This window comes from Stylophora pistillata, chromosome 2 (assembly GCF_964205215.1).
Source record: "Stylophora pistillata chromosome 2, jaStyPist1.2, whole genome shotgun sequence".
NCBI lineage: Eukaryota > Metazoa > Cnidaria > Anthozoa > Scleractinia > Pocilloporidae > Stylophora > Stylophora pistillata.
The window spans coordinates 42,065,090-42,086,024 of record NC_142520.1 but is presented as its reverse complement, the minus strand read 5'-3'; the positions used below and the strand labels follow the sequence as shown (position 1 = coordinate 42,086,024).

General features: G+C 39.7%; 1 protein-coding gene and 1 long non-coding RNA gene across 2 annotated transcripts; one reads left to right on the top strand and one right to left on the bottom strand.

Moving 5' to 3' along the window:
• Positions 1-19: 19 nt before the first annotated feature.
• LOC148739594 (uncharacterized) lies at positions 20-8,135 on the top strand. Its single transcript, XR_015996079.1, has 4 exons — positions 20-238; positions 3,631-3,673; positions 4,577-4,659; positions 7,577-8,135. It is a non-coding gene; the product is annotated as an uncharacterized LOC148739594 (long non-coding RNA).
• A 1,270-nt stretch (positions 8,136-9,405) lies between these two features.
• Positions 9,406-20,868, bottom strand: LOC111342352 (uncharacterized). The gene is made up of 11 exons (XM_088747118.1): positions 19,116-20,868; positions 16,666-17,963; positions 16,350-16,413; positions 15,920-16,133; positions 15,051-15,397; positions 13,971-14,206; positions 13,361-13,653; positions 12,405-12,746; positions 11,262-11,421; positions 10,648-10,942; positions 9,406-10,305 (listed from the first exon to the last, which is right to left on the bottom strand). Exons 1-11 carry the CDS (start codon positions 20,863-20,865, stop codon positions 9,983-9,985), a joined length of 5,322 nt encoding a protein of 1,773 aa, XP_088603244.1. The 5' UTR covers positions 20,866-20,868; the 3' UTR covers positions 9,406-9,982.
• Between the last annotated feature and the right edge of the window lie 67 nt (positions 20,869-20,935).

The following is a 20,935-nucleotide window of genomic DNA, read 5'->3' as shown; positions in this document are numbered from 1 at the left end:
TCGCGTGGTCACGTCGCAGACGCCAGAAGGCCACTTTACAGGTTGAAGATAGAACGCCTCAAAAATATCCTGTTATTTTGTTTATAGGAGATAAATTATTGACTCTAAACCATAAAAAGCTCTTCTGCTTTTCATTAAGTGATTAAAAAAGGTTTTCGTAGCGCGTAAAGTGGTTTTTGCTTAATCGATAGATTAAACGGGATTCGACAATGGCAGACAATCTTCTCGCCAAGTCTGGGTGAGTTAAGTCATTTGATTTCATGTCTATTTGAATCATCAAATGCAGAACGAAGATTTTTTTAAACCGGGTTTAAGCTTATCACAAATTAGTTTAAGCGATAATTTAGAATTAAGACACTTAAGCGACATTTAGATACAATAACAGAGATAGATGATTGTCTTTCTGCATCGGTTGTATTTTGTATTTTGTAACTGCACATTGTATAACGTATGCATGCCTGCTAGGTTTTGAGCAAGCGACTACAAACATAAGAATAACAAATCTCGCTGTGGTTAACGAATTTAGAAAAAGAGAAATGGTCCTCTAGGCATCCATATTATGCACTGAGAACTTCATGCTCGCTCGTTTGTTCGCATTGTTTACACAACTATGAAGTGGTAAATTTCAAGTCGCCTAATAAATATGAAAGACGAATTATTCATTCTGTCAAGAGAGTGGGGTAAAGAAACTTATTTCCTTTCTCATTAAGGTCACATCTCTAGCATCTTTTAGCAAAGACATGTTAACACGGGTAGAAGTCCGTGTCTGTAAAACGTCGATTACTTAACCTTCCTATTTCGCACCAAGAACGAAGGCCTCGATCCAGTCTTACGCGGCTTCTCTGCCGTTCGTGTTGTCAAGAACGTCTGGTGCTTAAGCTCTCAAGTGTCTGTTGACTGAAGCCATGTCACGTGACATCTAACCGGCCTCATGTCTTCAAATTTATGCAGGAGACTTATTTGATTCGTGACAGACAAAAAAACAAATCAAAATCAAAATGAATCAAATGACTTATAATTAAACGCCCTTTGATACCTTTTTGATACGTCTCTTGCATCGATCATGGGTTCCATTGAGACCACCCCCTTTTTTTCTTCGTTTAGAGTCGAATGCGTTTCCTAATATTGGGTTGGTTGGTCGGATTGAAAATAAAAACTGAAAAAAATCACAGGAAGTCTCTAAATAGGAGGCTTGACACCTTAGCAGCATAATAAAAGCTAATATTTACATATTTGGATTAACAAAATGCACAATATACTGTAAAACGTATTCCTAAATGTAATTCCTGTTTTTCTGGATGCTAATTTTTCAGATTAAAGGATTTATTTAAAGTGCTACTGAAACGAAATTTTCGTATCTGAGATTTTCGCTCTAACCTGTAGTTTTGAATATGCTGATTGTCATGAGATAGTTTGCTTTGGCCAAAAAGAAGCGAAAGATATCTTTTTTAACCGTTCAAATCAAAAATTTTACACAAAATCATGTCCGGGCTCTGGTACCGAGCGAAATGGATTGATGACGTCACTGGTTGTGTTCACTCCGATAGCGTGGTTTATTTCACTCACTGTTTGTTTGTATTCGTGGGCGAAGGAGATGGCAGATATTGAAGTTTTGTCAAGTGAATCTTCTTCTGAACGAAGCGAAGTTGTCTCCAGTAGCGAAGAAGAAGATGGTGGCGTAAAATGGGGTTGACGGGCCTATACGACTCCCCGGCGTGTGTTTAGAGTAGCCTATTCAAAGTTTAGCCCTCACGAGTATGTCTTTGAGCGACCGCCCTCTTTTGTAAGATACGAGCGGCGGATTTTTGTATAGTTCGCTCAGTAGTGGTTGTGTTTCTATTAAATGCCAGTTTTTCATGAGAATTTGCTTTATGTGTGGCACTGAGTACGCACATCAGGGATTGCTTCTTTTTCGAATCGTTCGCCTTTGTAGATGTACAGCTATTTTTTTGACTGTCTCGATCGTTAAGTTGTCTTGATTGCTTTCAGCTTGCGCCACGCGCGCTGATTCGATCGTACTACAGTTCTTAGTGTTCAGTGTTCTAGCCGTTTTGGCTCGTTTTCTTTTCTTTATTTCGGTATTAAAACGACCGATTTCACGTTCATAGAAGCACATGATCGCCTTTACTGTTTCTTGCTCCGCGTTGTTAAGGATTTGCTTTATCTCATTTTTGAAATCCTCGTCTGCTCTTATTTTGGCCCTCACCCTATATTGTAGGGATTCTGCGCATGTTCTGCTAGGCATTTGGTACAGAGGGATTTGTTCGTTATCCTCAGACTTGCCGAGTAGATCATCTTCAGTGGCGGTGTCGTATGAGGCTTCCATGTTTACTTCACTCTCTGAATGGCATTGCTTTGGCCCGGGGCGTTTAGTAGCCCATCTGCCATTATAATGTCTTTCGACATTTTCTGTAGATGGTCAGCCAAGACCGCGGTTTCGATCCTAATCTTGTGGATCTCGTCAGTTGCCGATTAACTAAATAGACTGGTAGAGATTCGTTCTCGGTATCAGTCGTGAATTTTGCTCCCTCTCCAGGCGAGCCTCTCGTAGATAGCCAAGATGCCGATGTGGCCGCCGTTGAAGAAGAAGAGGATGGCATTTTGCCCGAAATCCTCTTTTTCGGCTTCCCAACATGCAAGCCATACTCCATGCTTTTACCCTTCTTTCACAGAAGTACACAACCAGTGACGTCACAGGGCTATTTTGGCCGCGCCAAGATGGCCGCCAATTTTGATCTCAGCCGGTCAACTTCGAATGGTTAAAAATGTACTTTCCGCTATGCGTTGGCCCAAAAAAAGTACACAGCGTTTGCAAATAACGTTCAAACTCTATTATATTGCAAAAATCTCGGATATGAAAATTACGTTTCAGTAGCACTTTAAGTGGAAAAGGGCTGAATAATGTTGTTCCTTTTTTTTTTTCGAAAATTCCAAAACTTTGGGTCGATCAGAAGAAACTAAATGTAGAAAAAGGATCGGAAAGACAGTAGCCTAACATTTGTTTTAATCTGACCAAAGCTGCTCTTCGGTAGTATCTCTGAAAGCGATTTCATCAACAATCACAACTTGAAGACTGGTCTGCTATTCAGCGGAGCGAATTCTAAGAAAGCCACTGGTTGGACTATTTTTATTTCTATAGGGAAAATTTTATGGGAAATTGCAATTATCAGAACATCGCTTATGACATTTTTTGGGTTACAAAAATCTGATTTTATGTTTCCCATTTCGAAGGCGAAAATATGCGCACCTACTACTTACATCCCTTGCGGGTGCCACCAGAGTCCACAGTCCACAGTCCACAGTCCACAGTCCACAGTCCACAGTCCACTGTAGTGGACTGTAGTGGACTGTGGTGACTTCCCGGGAGAAAAGTGGCTCAATTTTGATAACAATAGGCTTTATTATACAGGCGAAAAATAACTCTATATGGCCATTTTTGAACAATGGCGCAATCGCTTAAGAACACACGAGGGATTTGTCGAAGTTTCCGATTAGCATACGAGCGGGAAATTTAAACGTTCGGAAAGACCAGACTTAAGTTTGGAACTATGACGACTTTAGTTTAGAACTATGACAATGTCCTGGAGAAAAATTTATACTAGCTGACATCTAAGTTTTGTTTGATTGCAGTTAGTTTCGGGAACAAACTCCCTCATTTCAAGGAGTGGTATCCGTAAGTTGTGTAATAATTATACAATTTTACCATATATTGCACTTCTCAAACGTTACCTTTTGTCAGTGACAAAATATCAGAGTTTTTTAATACTGTTTAGCAATCTAATGGAAAACTATGAACCACACGATTTTGAGCAATCTTTAACAGTTAGAAAAAATTTCAGTGGCAATTCAAATTGGACACCATATTTTGATTTGGTGTATGTTACACGTAAGTGTTTATAAGTGTAAGTGTAATTTAGAGCATGTCAAATATTATATCTTATTAACCAAGCGTGAGGGCCGTACAGGGAGAATATCGACCCGATCGAGATCTTAACAGTACAGACCGAGCGCAGCGAGGTCCGTACAAAAAAAAGCCGAGGGCCGATATTCTTCCAGAAGGGTCCGAGCAAGCTTGATTAATGAGAGATTCATTATACGACTGAAGTTCAAAGGGACACAAGTGCGGTATCATTCGGGACCATTCGGGACAGTGTCCGGTCCAATACTTAGAGAATATTGGACCGGCAATAGAGCATTTTGATTGGTTGATTTTAGTTATTGGCCATCTGACTGCCCGAGTCGTGTAATATGTAGTGCTTTTAACACTTGCTGATCGACTGGGGGAGGTTAAAACAGTAATTACCAGGTACCAGCTCTCTGATGAAAAACACAGTGCCTTGATTTCTGTTTTTCAGAATATAAAAGCTTCTGAATACTGTAATGAGCAATGTTATGGAAAACTAAAATGAAACATGTTATGATCATAAGCAATGATCTTTAAAACTGAGAAAAATAACATCAAATAGGAAGTATGAGATGAATAGGTAAAAAAGAACGCATCAAGAAGTTATCTACCCATAGAAATTAACAATATAAAATTCTTATGAATTGTTTTACTGTACGTTTTTTGTACTAGGGAGACAATAAACAATAAGAGATATAGAAAATTTCGACTAATGAGAAAGATGAGGAACAAGAGAAAAGCCCACAAACTGACAAGTGAGTCTGGTTTGATTGTATTTAATTTCAGGAAGTTTTTCGGCAAACAATGGTAAGTTTTGTGAACTAATTACATAATTTTAGCATACATTGCATTTTCCAAACTTTTACGACAAAATATCTAAGTCTCTGAAGACTGTAATGAGCAATTTAATGGAAAACTATGGAACGTCTCATGATTAGAAGCAATCTTTAGCACTGATGAAAAGCATCAAATAAGAAATACCAGGAAGGCCCTTTAAAAAGAGCATTAAGAAGTTCTTTTCCTGGTGAAAACAGCATGGAAAAGTTGCGATGAGATTAGTAAGAAATCTCATACCGGTTACATGCATTACACAGAAAGTTTTTTACATGAATAAATATTAAATTTGTATGATATTTAGATATCATACATTAATCAGCCTGTTTGATGTACTCTAAAACAATAATTGTGCTGTTAATGAAAGTAATGGATTTTTGCCTCGCTGCTTTGCAGTTCAGCAATTAATGTCCACTATATACTACTATACCTCTACAATTCTAAGGTCACCAGGAGGATAACCCTTTGTTTGGTCTACTTGATTTTATAAAAAAAAAAAAGATTTTTACACCCTTTGCTGTACATAAATCCTATATGTAGATGTGTTTTATGGTTTAGAGCTAATAAAAGTGGATAAATTTTAGGGAGTGCTTACATAAGTGTAAGGCATATGTGCATACATATGTGCATGCACATATGCATGCATATGTGCATGCATATGTGCATGCATATGTGCATGCATATGTGCGTGTGCAAATATAATATAGATCTCAGGCTTAGACTCGTCATCAGTTTTGAAACAAAAGTCTCCCTTGTGGCAGCAGAGTTTGTGCAGTAGGGTTTGCCAAACAAGTAGCAAACCATGCAGAAACCAGGTATTAATCTGGGACATTCTGAAAGAAAGCATTTCACATGAATAATAATAATAATAATAATAATAATAATAATAATGATAATAATAATAATTTAATAAAAATAATAAGACATTTATAGAGCGCCCTTACCTATAGGTTCAAAGGCTCTGTTTACAAAGTGACAATTGAAAAATAGTTTAAAATAATTAAAATTAGTAAGTTAAGATTATAAAACACCAAGATCATTTCATGAATTTAAAAAGCACCTGTAAAAAAATAGCGGTTTTAAGCCGTCTTTTAAAATTGTCAAGTCATCCAGCATCCCTAACGTGCTGACGAAGACTGTTCCAGAGAAACGGTGCGACAACAGAAAAAGCACGACGGCCATAACTATCTGTGTGGAAGGCAGGGACGACAAGTAGATTCTTCGTTGAGGACCTAAGGTTGCGTGGTGGTTGATAGTTTTGATAGAGAAGGTCTTTAATGTAAGTCGGAGCGAGACCATGAAGAGCCTTGTAGGTAATAGTAAGTATTTTAAATTCAATTCGGAGATCAATCGGAAGCCAATGGAGTTTTTTGAGAACAGGTGTAATATGGCAAAACTTTGGTGAAACAGTAACAACACGGGCAGCTGCATTCTGACCACGCTGAAGCTGTTTAATCAGATACTACTTAGGTAAACCATATAATAGCGAGTTGCAGTAATCAAGTTTTGATGTGACTGGGGCATCAACAAGAAGCTGGGCTGTATCAGCGGTGAGATATCTACAAATGATACTACTTTAACGAAGATGATAGAATGCCGATTGGCAACTTGCAGTCACTTGAGGAGCCATATTTATAGATTCATCGAAAAGAACTCCAATTTTACTTGCTCTTGAAGAAGCCAGCACTCTCTCATCACAGACATGAATAAGTGACAAGGCTGGTCGAGCAAGGTTACGAGATGATATGACAAGAAGCTCAGTTTTGTCTTTATTTAATTTTAATCTATTAAGAAGCATCCAGGTGTCAATTTCCCGTACACAGGCCTCCAATTTACACTTGCTCAGCTCCATATCATTAAGGGATGACGTCTCGAATGTTACATAGAGCTGCGTATCATCCGCATAAAAGTGAAAACTCAACTCGCGCTTACAGGCGATATCACTTAATAGAGAGGTGTATATTGAGTATAAAAGAAGACTAAGTACTAACCCTTGGGGTACACCAAACTGCAGAACATGACGCTCAGAGGTCGATCCATTGATATTAACAAATTGAGTGCGATTGCTCAAATACGATCGAAACCATTCCAATGCCGTACCCCGAATTCCAAATCGATGAGAAAGGCGTGAAAGTAAGATAGAGTGGTCAACAGTGTCACATGTTGCAGAAAGATCAAGAAGTAGCAAAATCACTGATTTTTTCTTATCTAAGGCAATTGCGATATCATTATGAACACGAATTAAAGCCGTCTCAGTACTATGAAGTTTTCTATATGCTGATTAATACATTACATTAAGATCATTAGTATCCAAATAATCAATAAGCTGCTTTGCGACACACTTCTCAATAACTTTAGACAGAAAACTCAAGTTCGAAATTGGCCTAAAATTTTTTAATTCTTCGGGGCTCAAGGACGGTTTCTTGAGTAGTGGTTTAACACTATCCACTTTGAGGTCAACAGGAAGTATTCCAGATTCCATTGAAAGGCTGACAATCCTGAAAAGCACTGAACTAACAGTAGCAAAGCATTCCTTCATAATACAACCAAGAAGAGGGTCTAAATCACAAGACTTTAAATACATAGGTCCAACGATTGCTTTCAGATCAGCCAAGAAGCAGTACATATTGGTGAAAGCCAAGTAAATTTTGATGCTAATACCAAAATATATCTGTGGCACCATGGCATAATTTATAGCTGTAAATAATACAATTTAATGTCCTAAACACGACAGTTTATAGGGATATTATATATATTACGCGTACTTAAACAATGAAGGCCTGCCAGTTACCTTACTTATCATCAGTTAATGTAAAACATATTGTTCCTCTTTTGCAGGTGAACCTAATCCAACAGCTGGGAATTGAACCAAACGGTAATCAATCAGCTGCCTTGCAATGAAAGGTATTCCTCCAGCAATCTACTTGTTACCATTTTAGTTACTGAATGGTTGTGGGGTGGGGTAGTCCATCTGCATCATTCCTCACAAGGGTGTTGTCCAAACAACTGGTTAAATTCCCTCAGGTGAAAGTCTCTTTCCTGGTCCCTAAAGGTTCATGCGATGAAGACAAGAAATAAGCTAAATAGCAACCTATTACCATTGGTGAGAAAAGAAGAAGCTTGGAATTAAAGATCCCCTCGAATGGCTTTACTTCCCACCAGAAGGCCTCGCTACAGACATTGTAATTGTTGTAGGTGACAGACTTGGTAAGGTGCGGAAATTTCTAAAGGGATTCAGCCCAGTAGAAGCTTCACTTCACAGTGTTGCCAAAGCTGTGGCTCACTTAAACCACAGGTCTTGTAAACTGGCGTATATTGGTGCTGCTGAATATGGAGACAAGCGATTTGTTGAGAAATTTCGAAGGAATCTTTATAAACACTTTTTCTTAAGGCATTTAGCCCAACATTTACGTTTAGAGTTACCCTTGCCGATCAGTAAGGGCCAATTTCTCAATCATTGAGATTGTTTTTTTTGCCCTGCCGGAAGGAATACGTATAATTTGTAGAACTGTTCTTCACCCCTCCCCCCTTCGCCACCTCCCCCTCCCCCCATGTCATCCATTAGCATCCAGGAGCTTTTTTCTCAAGTAGCAGCTTTAAAAGCGACGGAAAAAAGGTGTACATTTTAAAAGATCGCGGTTACGTTCGTAACAAAAGTTTCTACATAAAACATAAATACTTTCAATAGGGTGCAATTGGCTTCAGTGAACACAGTTGGACAGCTGAATAACGTTAAAAGGTATGCGGTCAACAACGGGGGCTCAAGAAAGCGATGTTTCAAATCTAGCGAGTTTTGCGAAAACCCTAAGGAGCTGGCATTTAAAACCGCGGCAATTCGTAGTCGTAAAAGGCATTTTCCTATTTCCAGGGTTTTTAAGCAGAACATTAATTTTGGAAAATTTTTAGGAGGTGTACAGTCTTTGGAAATTGTTTTGCAAAAGAAAATTAGCAAGGAAAATAACGCCTCATGAGGCACGGACCGAGCACATGACCTCGACTAAATACTTTCCCGTCCGGCCCTCCCACTCAGTCAATAAGCACATAGTAGGTACGCATGCGCGTACGTATATGCGTGCGTGCGTATGTGCTTACGTGAGTACGTGCATACGTACGTGCGTGCTTGTGCCTTCGCCCGATTTCGAATTACGATCAATCTGGCCAGTTCACAGCCTTCTTGCCGAATCAAAAATGTTGATAAATACTGCTGATTTTGATTATAACGATAATGACGATAACGATAACGATGTCTAGGATAACAGGTACACGATGACGATGATGTCAACGATAATGAAAACGACTGTAATTATTGTGATGATAATACATACAACAACGACAGTGATGAATATGATGACGACGACGACGACAACTTCATACTTAAGATTTCTAGTCGCACGTTAGCAAGTATAGATACAATTAATTTTTTTGCTGTCTATCGTAAGTTAATTTTGCTATTTGCAATCCACTGAGATTTGGCAACCTTCGGACGTAACTATAACATCTTCAAGAGTTTTCGGTCAGAAAACTCCAGTTTACCCTAGGTGGTTCTCGTTCGTCTTTGTAGCAAATCGGAAATTTCGAACATTTGACTTAGAACAGAGGAGGGGTTTGACAGATCTGCAAAAAATTATGTACATCACAGCTTGATATGGAGAGATCATTAAGACAAATTGCAGAATAGCATAGTTGTTTTGAAATACATATCAAGCATTTTTATTTAGTAGCTCACATTTTCTATCAATAAATTTCCAATGAATTTCCAATTTTGAGACCACTGATGCTTAAGAGCAAATTATTCAACGTTTTTACGTTCAGCCACACTTGTGAGGATAAACGCAAAGAGCTGAGTGGTAGACTCTCCCTCCAGCACAAAAGTATTTTAAAGTGAAATTGCTAGACTTTAAAACTATATCCAAAGATCTCAAACTTACAATTGAAAAATTTTAAAATTTACAGGTATTTACCACAGATTTTTCAATTTATTAGCCATCAATCTTGATCTAAAGCCAATTGTGTACGTATGTGTGTGCATGACAAAGTCTCATGATCAAATCATGCAAATTTTGTCTTTGTCCGTGGTAGTGTCGGTGTGATGTTTTCCTGACCATGACATATTTGGCATTACGTGATGGCTCGTTTCGTTGTGTGTGAAATAAGGTGCGTTGTGCATTGAATGAAGTCCACAAACACGTCTTTTATGTCACTAATTGCATGCTAAATTCTTTCAATTTTATCAACTCTCTGAGTCTAAATTTGATCTGGACGCGCTCGACGCCTTAACTTAAGACAATCTACAATGTCATTGTTGATGTCTGCTAATCCTATCCGAGTCAGTGCGACCATGACTCTTCTAATCGTGGCCGACGCCCCGTTCTCCTCACACAATTTTTGTAGAGCTTTATAACAGCATTCTCTACATCTATCTTGCGCTTGCTCAGAAATCGCATCAATTTTTCCGTCTGTAAGCCCCAGTTCTCTGGCCAGCCTCTTCCAATGATGCTCAACTTTTTCTGATACAATTTTCTTCACTTCCCAATTCGTTTGCAATGATTTGCAAACAGCATCTTTACCTAAAAGGACGAAAAACAAAACACGCTGAATAATACAAAATGAGCGAGCATGATGCCCTCAGTAGCAGAAACATGCTGATCAGCTTCTTGTATCAAAAACCCCCTCTCCGACAGCAAATCAACCAAGCTTGGCCCCAGCCCCTCTGCTAGGATAAAGCTGGACCTTACTATGGGCTATCAAGAGAAACTCGCCGAGAATTCATTTCTCTCTTGTTCCCAGGCTAAGCCTCAACAACGGCAAAATAAAATGCGCTAGGACTAGGTCGGGGCTCATCCCTCTGGTCAGAACAGGACTACTTTGAACACTCAAGTGCAATGTGCTTCATCTTTTATTCTCGTTACCTTCCTCAAGTCGTTCGACCACAAATCCGTATCCGTATATGCTATATTTCCTCAGTCCCACTTTAAGAGCCTCAAAGCACTCATCTTGAATTTCGATTTTCAATCCCGCAAGATTCTCATAGAAGCTCTGTATTGTTTCCCTCCTATTGATATTGCCTTTTTCGTGGCGGTAAGAAAGATCGTCATACACCTCTGAACCAAGGAATTGTTTTCCAATCGCTAGAAGGTGCTCAGGACGCGGACTTGATAAGATTTCATCATTGACTGGAATACCAAAAAACTCCACCGGGGTTTTCTACAAATAAAAAAAAAGTAACAACTACCAACTAAGTTTTATGATAATGTACATTTTAATGCCCAAGACGGATATTTTTATTTTTCTATCAAGTCTGCCTTGTATGGTACGTAAATGTATGAGAAAATCCATCCTTTTTTCTTTTCTATTTCGTCAACACGCAAAACTGCCCCCTTTTTCGAAAAAATGTCAGCTTTGGGTACACACTTAATATACTTTTGATTGGAATTTTTCTAACTTGAACACGTTCATAAAATTGTACAGGGAAAGAAATTGTTGTGAGAAAGTGTACCACTGAAGTTATAAGAAAACCTCCTACCTTCAGCTCTGTCTTGAGAGGTGACAATCGAAAACTCAACTGACAGAGCAGAGAGCTTTTTATAAAACTTGGCGTTTTGAAAAACTTCACCCCTGAAAGTCCTTTGTCATCAATGACACGAACTGGAACTTGAACTTTATGGAGGTCGTCACCTATAAACCTGATGAAAAGAATTCTCATTAGCACAAAAAAGTATGTATTTATTAAAGGCTGATAGTTTCGAAAGAAACTGTTTGGGGCTGCGTCGGTGGGAGTAACGAAATAATTTGGATATATCAACAAAGTTCAAATGGTAAATTGGCCACCGTAACGATTACAAAAGTTGACGTTTCGAGCGTTAACCCTATGTATTTATTAGCAACAATATTTGCTGTTTTGCTACAGTGTTACCAAATCCACGAACGAGGAATTGAAGACGGAGAACGGGGAGCGAGTGTTCAGCAATAATCTGTATGAGAATTTAATGATTTTTCTGTGACTCCCGTCTTCGATGACCCAATTTCTATGGCATTTGAAATTTATATCAGAGGGAAATTAGAATTTTATTTATTTAATCGCTTTTACCATACTCACATACTAAAAGGACTAAAATATACATATGAACAAGACACAGAAGAGAACGGAGCACAAGGGTGCGGGACACACAACAGAGCGAGGCTCCAAATTAAGTGTGTGCCCTTACGAGAAATATACAAATACTAACTACGTAAACAATAGACAGTGTAAAAAGTATATAAAAAAGTATATAAAATAATAAAAGCAAAAACGAAAACGATAGGAATAAATCCCTTATGCGGCCGATAGAAAGTCCTAATTGCAGCAGTTACCAACTAATAGAAGATCACGTGACCTGCTGCATTTGCAGCAGATCGACTTCCAGGTGTTGAAGTTAGTGACGTCATAGTTTGTACGAAAAGCAGCGGAATAGCATTGGAGTACGATTTTGAAGTCGAAGTTGGAGTCGGATTCCATCAATGACAAGTTAACTTTAAGTCTTCACCGATTTTGATTTTGAATTCGATTTTTCAAATCCACTACCTTCTCGCCCTTCTTAGCACTACTGAAAGAAAAACTACTGGTATACAAAGTCAGTTTGACAGCGTACCAGAAGTTTTCCTCGATGAAGTGTATCTAAAAACTCACTGGAGATGAAGTTCCTCCATGTCATCCTCATCAATCGCCCTGATCCCGCCTGTGAGGGAGACGTATGCCTTGTCACGCCCAGGAATCATCGGGCTGCGAGAACTTGAGTCGCTCGGAGAGGGTACATTAGCCTGATTCGTAATTTCATCTCGCACCTTTTCTCTAAGCTGAGACGGGCAGCAAATTAGGTACAAGATGTCTTGAGAGTCAGGGCGGTCCTCGGGTGGGAAGTAAGCGAAGAACACTGCCAGCTGAGGTTGGGTCCCAATAAGGCTCGACAGATATCCGATAACACCTTGATACCAGGGGCTCTTTGCAGACCAGTCAATAAGATACGAATACCTGTAAAAGAGGCGAAAGAAACGTACATAAACTGCAAGATTAGCTCCATATCGCCACCATAAGTACACTCCTCTTCTTGAGAGCCGTCTTTGTGTTTGTCAGCAACGTCTACCCAAGAAACAGCAGACAAGGACAGTGGGTTACAAGGAGTGCCCTTTGCCTGAGTGCAAAAGACAGTATCACGATGGTGATACGACAGGGCAAGGTTTCGTTCCATAAAGTAGATCTTGAACTAATTTTTTTGTCCAGCCATGGCTATAGTTTGCTTGTCTTTACGTTTGAAGGGGAAAATGGAGATTCCTTGGCTCAGTTAGGAGCTCTAGTGCCTTACTGGCACGGAACAATTTTTCCAAATACTTGCAAAAACTGTCCACAGCTGGGTGTTCACTTAATGAATCATCTCCACCTCGATATTTTCTTAACCCTGGCTAAAAGTTAATCGAAAATTTACTTAGTTGTGGGAGAGTTCTGAGGTTAACATATTCTAATTGTTAACGAGAAAATAACAATTCATCCCCCCGACTAGTCCGTCCACAAAAACCCCCATTAGGGGTTCACATGTTCTGGGGCTTACTTCGCTTTGGAAACCTGCCACATAGGGTAAACAAACATACCCAGAGAAGCGCTCCACCTGGAATTTGACTGTCAACCCGTCGAACGTCACAGGGTTCTTCAAATCTTCAGTGATGTCCAACCATTCCTTCTGCTCACCATCAGAACTCAGAAACAATATTCTTACTCGGCATGCCATTGGATCAGGAAAGTCGTGGTGTGTGTCTCCCAAAGAAACTGGCAGTGTGATGGTAACAGGCTTCAAGAACTCAACCATTTCGTCGCACACTATTCGCAGTACAGGTCCAATAAGTATATCGCTAGCCTTAAACTCTTCACCTGGTACTTCTTGCACCTAAAGGCAAAATATGTCGAAAAGGTAAACGCAAGAATTCATAAGGGTAAAGAACGAGCTATGTTAGGGTAAAGCAAATGGAAAATTCAATGTTTACGTGTCACAGTACCTCCAACAGTTGAAGACATTAAACTAATTCAAGCAATAAACTCAGAGTACATTTTCAGGGAACCAAAACTTTTTAGTCCCAAAATCTACCGAATCTTATCAATATAACTTCGCTTGCCAAACGACTCGACATTTCCACCACCAAATATCAAAGATAATCACGCACATTTATTGTAATGACACAGATGCCCTTCAGGAAACGTCTGTACCTTCATTCGAAGAGGAATCCTTGTTTTCGCAGTAACAGCCTTTTTCGGGATAGTAACACTCACACTTGGATATTCAGGCATGATGAAGGAACCGCCAGTTGGTGTAATCGTGAATTCAGGGGAAAGATGGAGACGACTGACTACTGCATATGTGGCGCATTCTGTGATATCCGCTTGTACAACAGGGAAGTGTAAATTGGGAATTTCTTGGCTAGTTTTATTCTCTTCTTCAAAATCTATTACAATAAAGCAGAGAACAAGAAAAATTTGGTTAAAGCCATTATTTAAGTACCTAGTGAAAGACTGAATGGGAGTAGATTAATGAGAATTCTTAGATGTTTCGAAGTGTGAACATTTAGGTTTGATTATTAAAAAAAAAAAAAAGTTTAGCCGTTGTTTAACAAAACCGCGTCCTAAACAATCCTTACTTCAGCTGAACCTTTTATCTGAGCATTCATTTTTTTGAACAGTGTCAAAAAAGCCGAAAGCCAACCTTTCTAATAGAAAAAACCTGGGGCCCACTGATTGCGTGCAACCATGGTTTGAGTTAGACCCGTGTAAATGACCGGTCCTTAGCCTTTAGGGAAAGCTAGCTCAGAGAAAAGATAAAAGATCCTCGCACGCTTAAAAGCTCCTAGTTTTGGTGTAAACGTCGCTAAATGATCATCGTCCATCATTATCAAGAGTCGCTATAGTAAAATGTCTCTAAAGCGTTTTAGTGTGTAAATATTTATTCCGTGTCTACCATAAGCCATGCTAAGAGGGTAGTAAAAGGTTTTATACGTGACAGGTAATTAAGGCAACAGTTAATATGTGACGCTTGAATTTAACAGAAAGGCAAGCGTACTTGATTCGTGAATTTATGAACTAGCGTGAGGCATGATTTGCCTCCTGAGTTGTACGTGCTCCGTAATTTTTTCTTTCATTTCGTGAAACCCCAAATTTGCCACCCTATGTTAAGATATTCGTGGATGTAAGTTTTCTCACAAATCCGCCTATGTTGGACCAACACACTTAACGATGCAACCAGTTCCTTCTCTCTAATCAAGTATTAGCAAATTTAAAGGCTTTTCCTCCAACCTGAGATAGTTCTGAATTCTTCCACACCAATCACTTCTTCCCATGCAGCAGTCTCGTTGTGGATCAGTTTGTACAACACCAATTCGTAGCCGTGTAGGCCGGGAGAACTGTGAGTGAATGAAATCTTAACTTCAGCTTCAAATATGAAAGCTTCCTGACTGCTGGAAGAAATTTCAATCACGTTGCTGACAAGAGTCTCGTGCTCCTGCAAAGGAGGGCACAGGACTGTGGGTCTCCATCGATGGACCGTTATCACGGTGGGCTCAGATACAGCGTCACGAGGAAAGGCTAGGTGCACAGCTCCTTGCTTGATATTCCAGTTTACGTCCTTGCTAGTGAGTATTTCTCTAAAAATAATCGTCAAGCCATGAGGTGAAGAGGTTAGAATGGAATCACTTTTCAATTGTGTCATCAACACTGCCTTCGTTTTGGTCCAGTTTTTTCGCTACAATGCCTGGAATGTAAGCCGGCTACCAGCATCAGATCCAGTATATCTCGCGTTAACAAAACTTGGGAAAATTTCCCTCTGTATTCGCTTAAGAAGGTAGCCATCTGCTGACCTTCTGAACTCACAAAAAGAATGAAAAAAATTAATGAATTTTAGTAAGAGTCAAAACTCGTTTTTTTTTTTTCCCAAGAAGTAACAATTTTCTCGTCCGGGCCGACCCAAGCCGACAATAAGAACCCAAGCCGACACAAAACTGTCCATCTTTTTCTTTACTCTTTTTTCTTTCTTTCGGCTCACATCTCGGACTAACTTATAGCTTTTCCTGTTCCTGCTCGCGACATCGCGTACGGCCCCCATACAAGAATGTTTAAATAACCGCGTTTTTCATTTGAGAATTAGTCCTATTCTGATTTCCACTTACTCATGTATTGTTATCCTGTCTGGATCTTGTTTCTGCTCACTCTCTAACTCTTCTCCCTCTTCTTCTTGAACTGCTAACTGTTCCACCTGCCCGATCACTTCTAGAATCTCATCGCTGCCATCGCTAGTACTATCGGGATCATCCTCATCATCATCATCATCATCGGGAGGAAAGTCATCTTCGTCTTCATCATCATCACTAGACATCTGCTCAGCTTTAACAATAAAATATTTCTTTTTGATAAACATTATTTTGAAAGGCGTCACAATGAACCCGCCTACGCCTCTGTAGTGTCTATAAATCACAAAATACATTCGAGTTATCTTGGAAATAGCATCTTAGTTAAAAACGCTCGCATGTATGCATGTATATCAAAATATGTAAATGATTTATACGCGACTGAAGGTCAAAATATTCTATCCTCAGATACCTTCTGCTTCAGAAGAAAAGAATCCTTTCACAGCTCCCATCAAAGTTCCGCTCTGTCTGGCTTTCTGAGTAAGAATTAAAAAGCGAAAAATTCAGAAAAAAGCCATTTATCCATATCTAATTAACGTGTAAAGGATAGCCACAATTGAATCACAAAATACAATCTAAGGACAAAGTCTCTGCGACGTTGTTCGGTTCAGCCAATAACAGAGTGAAAACAAATAATCAAAGTTAACGAATTATGCTACCATCCATACCAAACTGAAATTCGTTCAAGTTGATGTCATCCATTGATAGGTTAAAGAGTTTGGTCTTACCTTTAACAAACTCTCATACTTCAGTTTCTTCTCTTCTTTCATCAGTGATGTAGCCATCTCTACGAGAGTGATGAGAATGTCAATTTTGTCGCGCTCTGACATTCCTTTCTTATCTCTTTTCCACTTCTTTTCGTAAAATCGAAAGAGTTCGTTGCGGTATTTCGTTGCCATATCTTTTTTGCGAAGCTGGTGACAAAGCCTCGAGAGAGTTTGCAGAATATCCTCTTTGATGTTGTCTGGTAACTTTCTCGTGTCAGGTGAATTCCACGCGCCTTCATAAAACCATAGAGCTTCTTCTTGGTATCTCTTCTGTGTTTGTCTGTCACCAAATTCACTAAGCCTTTCGTTTATTGAATCTATGATTTTCTTGTTTGCTTGAGAAAATTCAAAACCTTCGAAGGCTCTCTCTTCGTCCCAGTAGCGTAGATAAAAGTCAAATGCTTCTTGTCGAAACTGATCTTTCCTCTTTCCTTTGTGAAGGATCGCTTCGTAGCTCTCAACGATTCTGACCATGACCTCGCTGTGGTTTCCTTGGCCAAGAGATTTTTCAATCTCCCATGCTTCCTCATAAAACTCTTCTGCTTCGTCAAATTCCTCCAAGCTTCGACAAATCTCCGCCATCTGGAAAGCACTTCGAGCGGTCCAAGGATGCTTTCCCAAAATGACTTTACGAATCTCGTAACCATTCTTTGCAGGTTGGTAGGCGTCGTCAAAATTTCGCAACCAACAGTACGCGTTAGCAATGTTTCGATTGTACAGCGCAGTGTTCACCATGCCTGGGATTTTCAGTTCCTTTGCGAGCTCTAAGGCCTCTTTGTAGAAAACGATGGCCTTTTCGAATTGTTTCTTTCCTTCATAAACCGTTCCGATTTGTCCTTTGAAGAACGGCATGTCAAAATGTTTCATAGAGCCAGAGAGCTCTTGTCTCATATCATACGCTCTCGTGTAGTACTTTATGGCCTCGTCATGTTCTCCCAACTTGTTGTGGCAGTTTCCAATGGCGTTTAAGCACCTTGAAGTGCTTGTGTGGCTATGAAGTACATCTTGCATTATCCTCAACGCCCGGTGTAAAATCCTGAGCGACTTCGCCATATTTCCTGCTCTGTAATACACTTCACCCTCAGTATACAGGTAGGAACTCTTGGTCAACCTAAAGAAATCTGTTCTCTTAGTTTCCTTCTGTACTGTGGTTAGTGACTCTTTAGCTCTCTTCACGACTGCTAATGCTCTCTGCCATCCCTCAAGGTTAAGAACCATTAAAGCTTCTCTGCATTTTAGTTCTGCTCGAAGTAAGGAACCTAGAGAGACGAAAGTAGAATGACATTTTTTGCCCTTGGTAAATATTCTTTTCACTCAGTACCCCATAATGAATGCCGAAGTTTTGGCAGAAGCGTCGGGATTTTAAACCTGTAAGTACATATGCACATTAATAATCAGAGTACATTTATATTTGCCATTAGTTGGTTACTGATGGTAAACTTAGCCTGGGAGAACATTTAAGGAAAGTTTGGGTAAGGATTCTTCCTTGTCTTCAAGCCCTGACGTAATCTGCAACGACAATGATGAGGATTCTTTTTAACCTTTTTAAGGCAATGAAAAGCGTAATTTGTGACAGAACGACCTTGTTTAGCTACGTCAACCAAAATGAGACGAAACCTACCGATTCATGACTATACCCTAACTTCACCTTGAAAACTCTATCCTATAGAGGGCGCGGTATACGACGTAGATGCTTTTATAAGCAGAGAAATAGCCACACAAACGAAATTGGCGGAAATTGGCGGTAGTTTTGAGATCTTCGAGACAAGTCAAGCAGCAATCAAATCCTCAATCATCTAATAGATTAACCAAAATCAATCAGCCATGTAATCAATAAATCATTCAAACAGCCACCAATCATATTATTTAGTAAGTGAGCAATAAAGTGATCGTTGTCTCATTCGGAAGAACTATTCTTAAAGTCGTAGGTGCAACAAAAGAACGATTAGATACAATGAATATATGAAGTGCATATATTCATCATCACGGGTTTATTACGAATCAACTTAACGGCCTGCTCCCAGTTGGCTTGTTAGCTCAATTGGTAGAGCGCTGCACTAGTATCGCAGGGGTCAGTGGTTCGAATCCCGTACCGGCCTGATTTTTTTCAGGTCTGATTTTCGCTATTACATAAATAGCGCTTTCTACTGCGAGGATCATGCATCATACGTAAAAGAACGATTAATCGATGATCATCCTGCAAGAGAATATTCTCTTAACACCAAAAGTTTATTGAAGAAAAAGGATTTTCCAGGCGTTTAAGTATATAGATTCAGACGAAATAAGAAGGCGATAGGCTCCTTACTTTTTAAATTTTTTTCCACAAGTTCGGCTAACTTACTGCACAGAAATTTCCAATAAAACGTCCTACGCAAGCTAATAAATGTTTCAATGACATGTTAAAACTTTACCTTCCTTTCCATCTTCATCGACCTTCTCAGCCCAACAATTAAAAATGTTCCTTCTTGCTTTTTCATCAAGCATGGCCTCGAAGAGATAGAAGATCATAACACTTTCACGATGCTCTTTTGGAATAAGAAGATGGTCTGACTTGAATGAAATGTCCAAAGCCAGTTCAAAGTTTGGTTTGTCAAGATCAAATCTATCGAAGGCCTCGATGTAGTCTTTGTCCAAAAGCCCAGAAATCGCTTCCATTTTGGACATGAAATGTTCATGGAACCTGCCTTTTGCCTTCTCGTAAACTTTGTTGAACTTTTTTAGGTTGCTGCCGATGCTTTTCAGAAATGTTCGCACCAAAGGATGGATGTCATAGGTGAGTTCTTTCACGTCAGTGTCTACCATTAGCACCTGACTATTCCTGAGACCCTCCAGTTGCATAACAGCCTCTGACAAGTCCTCTCCAAGGACTTCAGCTGCTGCTTCGACAGAGAAAGAGCGACAGAACAAGGACATCGAAATGGCGGAATTTTGTAACTTTTGACTGGGCAGGAAGAAAAACATTTTTCTTAAACAGCTTTCATGCTCTTTATTAATGCCTTCCTTTTCAGGGTCAAATACTTCTCTCTCTCGACTCTCCTTCTCTGTTGGTGGTATTTCCCCCTCTGAAGGCTCGTCCTCTAGTTGCTGCTCAATCGTTTCCAGAATCCTGGTGTCATCGGCTATTTGTTGCCTCAAGATTGCTGCCATTCCCTTAATGATGAGGGGATTCCCTTGGCACATCTGCAGCAGTTTCTCCATTTGACCTTCTCCAATGTTGCCAATTCTCTGATTTTGGAATAGAACACTTGATGAAGCTTTCTCTAAGGCCATAACTTCGTAATCGTCAACTTTGGCCAATTTTGCGTGACGCAGTGTTGATCTCGATGTCAGCAAAATCTTCAATTTCGATTTTCCCGGATAATCCTTTGGACCCAGAAGTCGCTGCAGAAACGTCACGAAATTGTCATTAAGAAAGATGGAAGCTTGATCATCTCCTCCAGCAAATTTCTCGATGTTATCAAGGAGCAGTAATATGTCACTGTGTTGCTCTGCTTGCCTCAATTGTTGCATTAATTCAACGACTGGATTGGCTTCGAAGCTTATGATCGTTTTGTCTGATCCCGGTGCTAAAGCGTTTAAAACGTGAAAATGAACGTCTTCCATCCTAGTGATTTCTCTAAGATCAGCCTTGAATTTTCTTCCTGTCCACTTTGAAACAGTTTCCATCGCCAATTTCGTTTTGCCTACTCCGCTAATTCCATGTAAATTGACAACACGCGAACTTCCCGCCGTCAACATTTTCATCACCTTCTCCAAGTCACGATCTCTGCCGGTCAAACCTGATTCTTCCTTTCCAGGACTGACCTCCTGTTGACGGATTTCTTTAAATTGTTGAATTTTTTCCTTAAGAGACCCTTTGTTGGACGCTTTCGGGCCTACAAACCCCTCCAATAAAGTCAGATTGTCCTCCGATACAAGACCTTGGTTAGCGAATATTTGGAGGCATGAGTACAAATCTTGTTTCCCTTGTTTCTCAAACTCGCCCTTAAAATTAGTTTTTATGGAGAATACGGCATGGCTTAGTTCTTCAGGGCTTAGTTCATCGGACACTCCTCGAAGAAGTTCGTTGAAACGAGAAGTAATTTCTCCAGTAGCCGAGAATGTCTCGACGGACGCCATCTTCGATAAGCGTCGGTTGATTGAAGCTATGTCGCGTGACATGTAGCCGGTCTCCTGTCTTTAAATTATGCAGAAGACTTACTTGAATCGTGACTGACAAAACAGTATATTA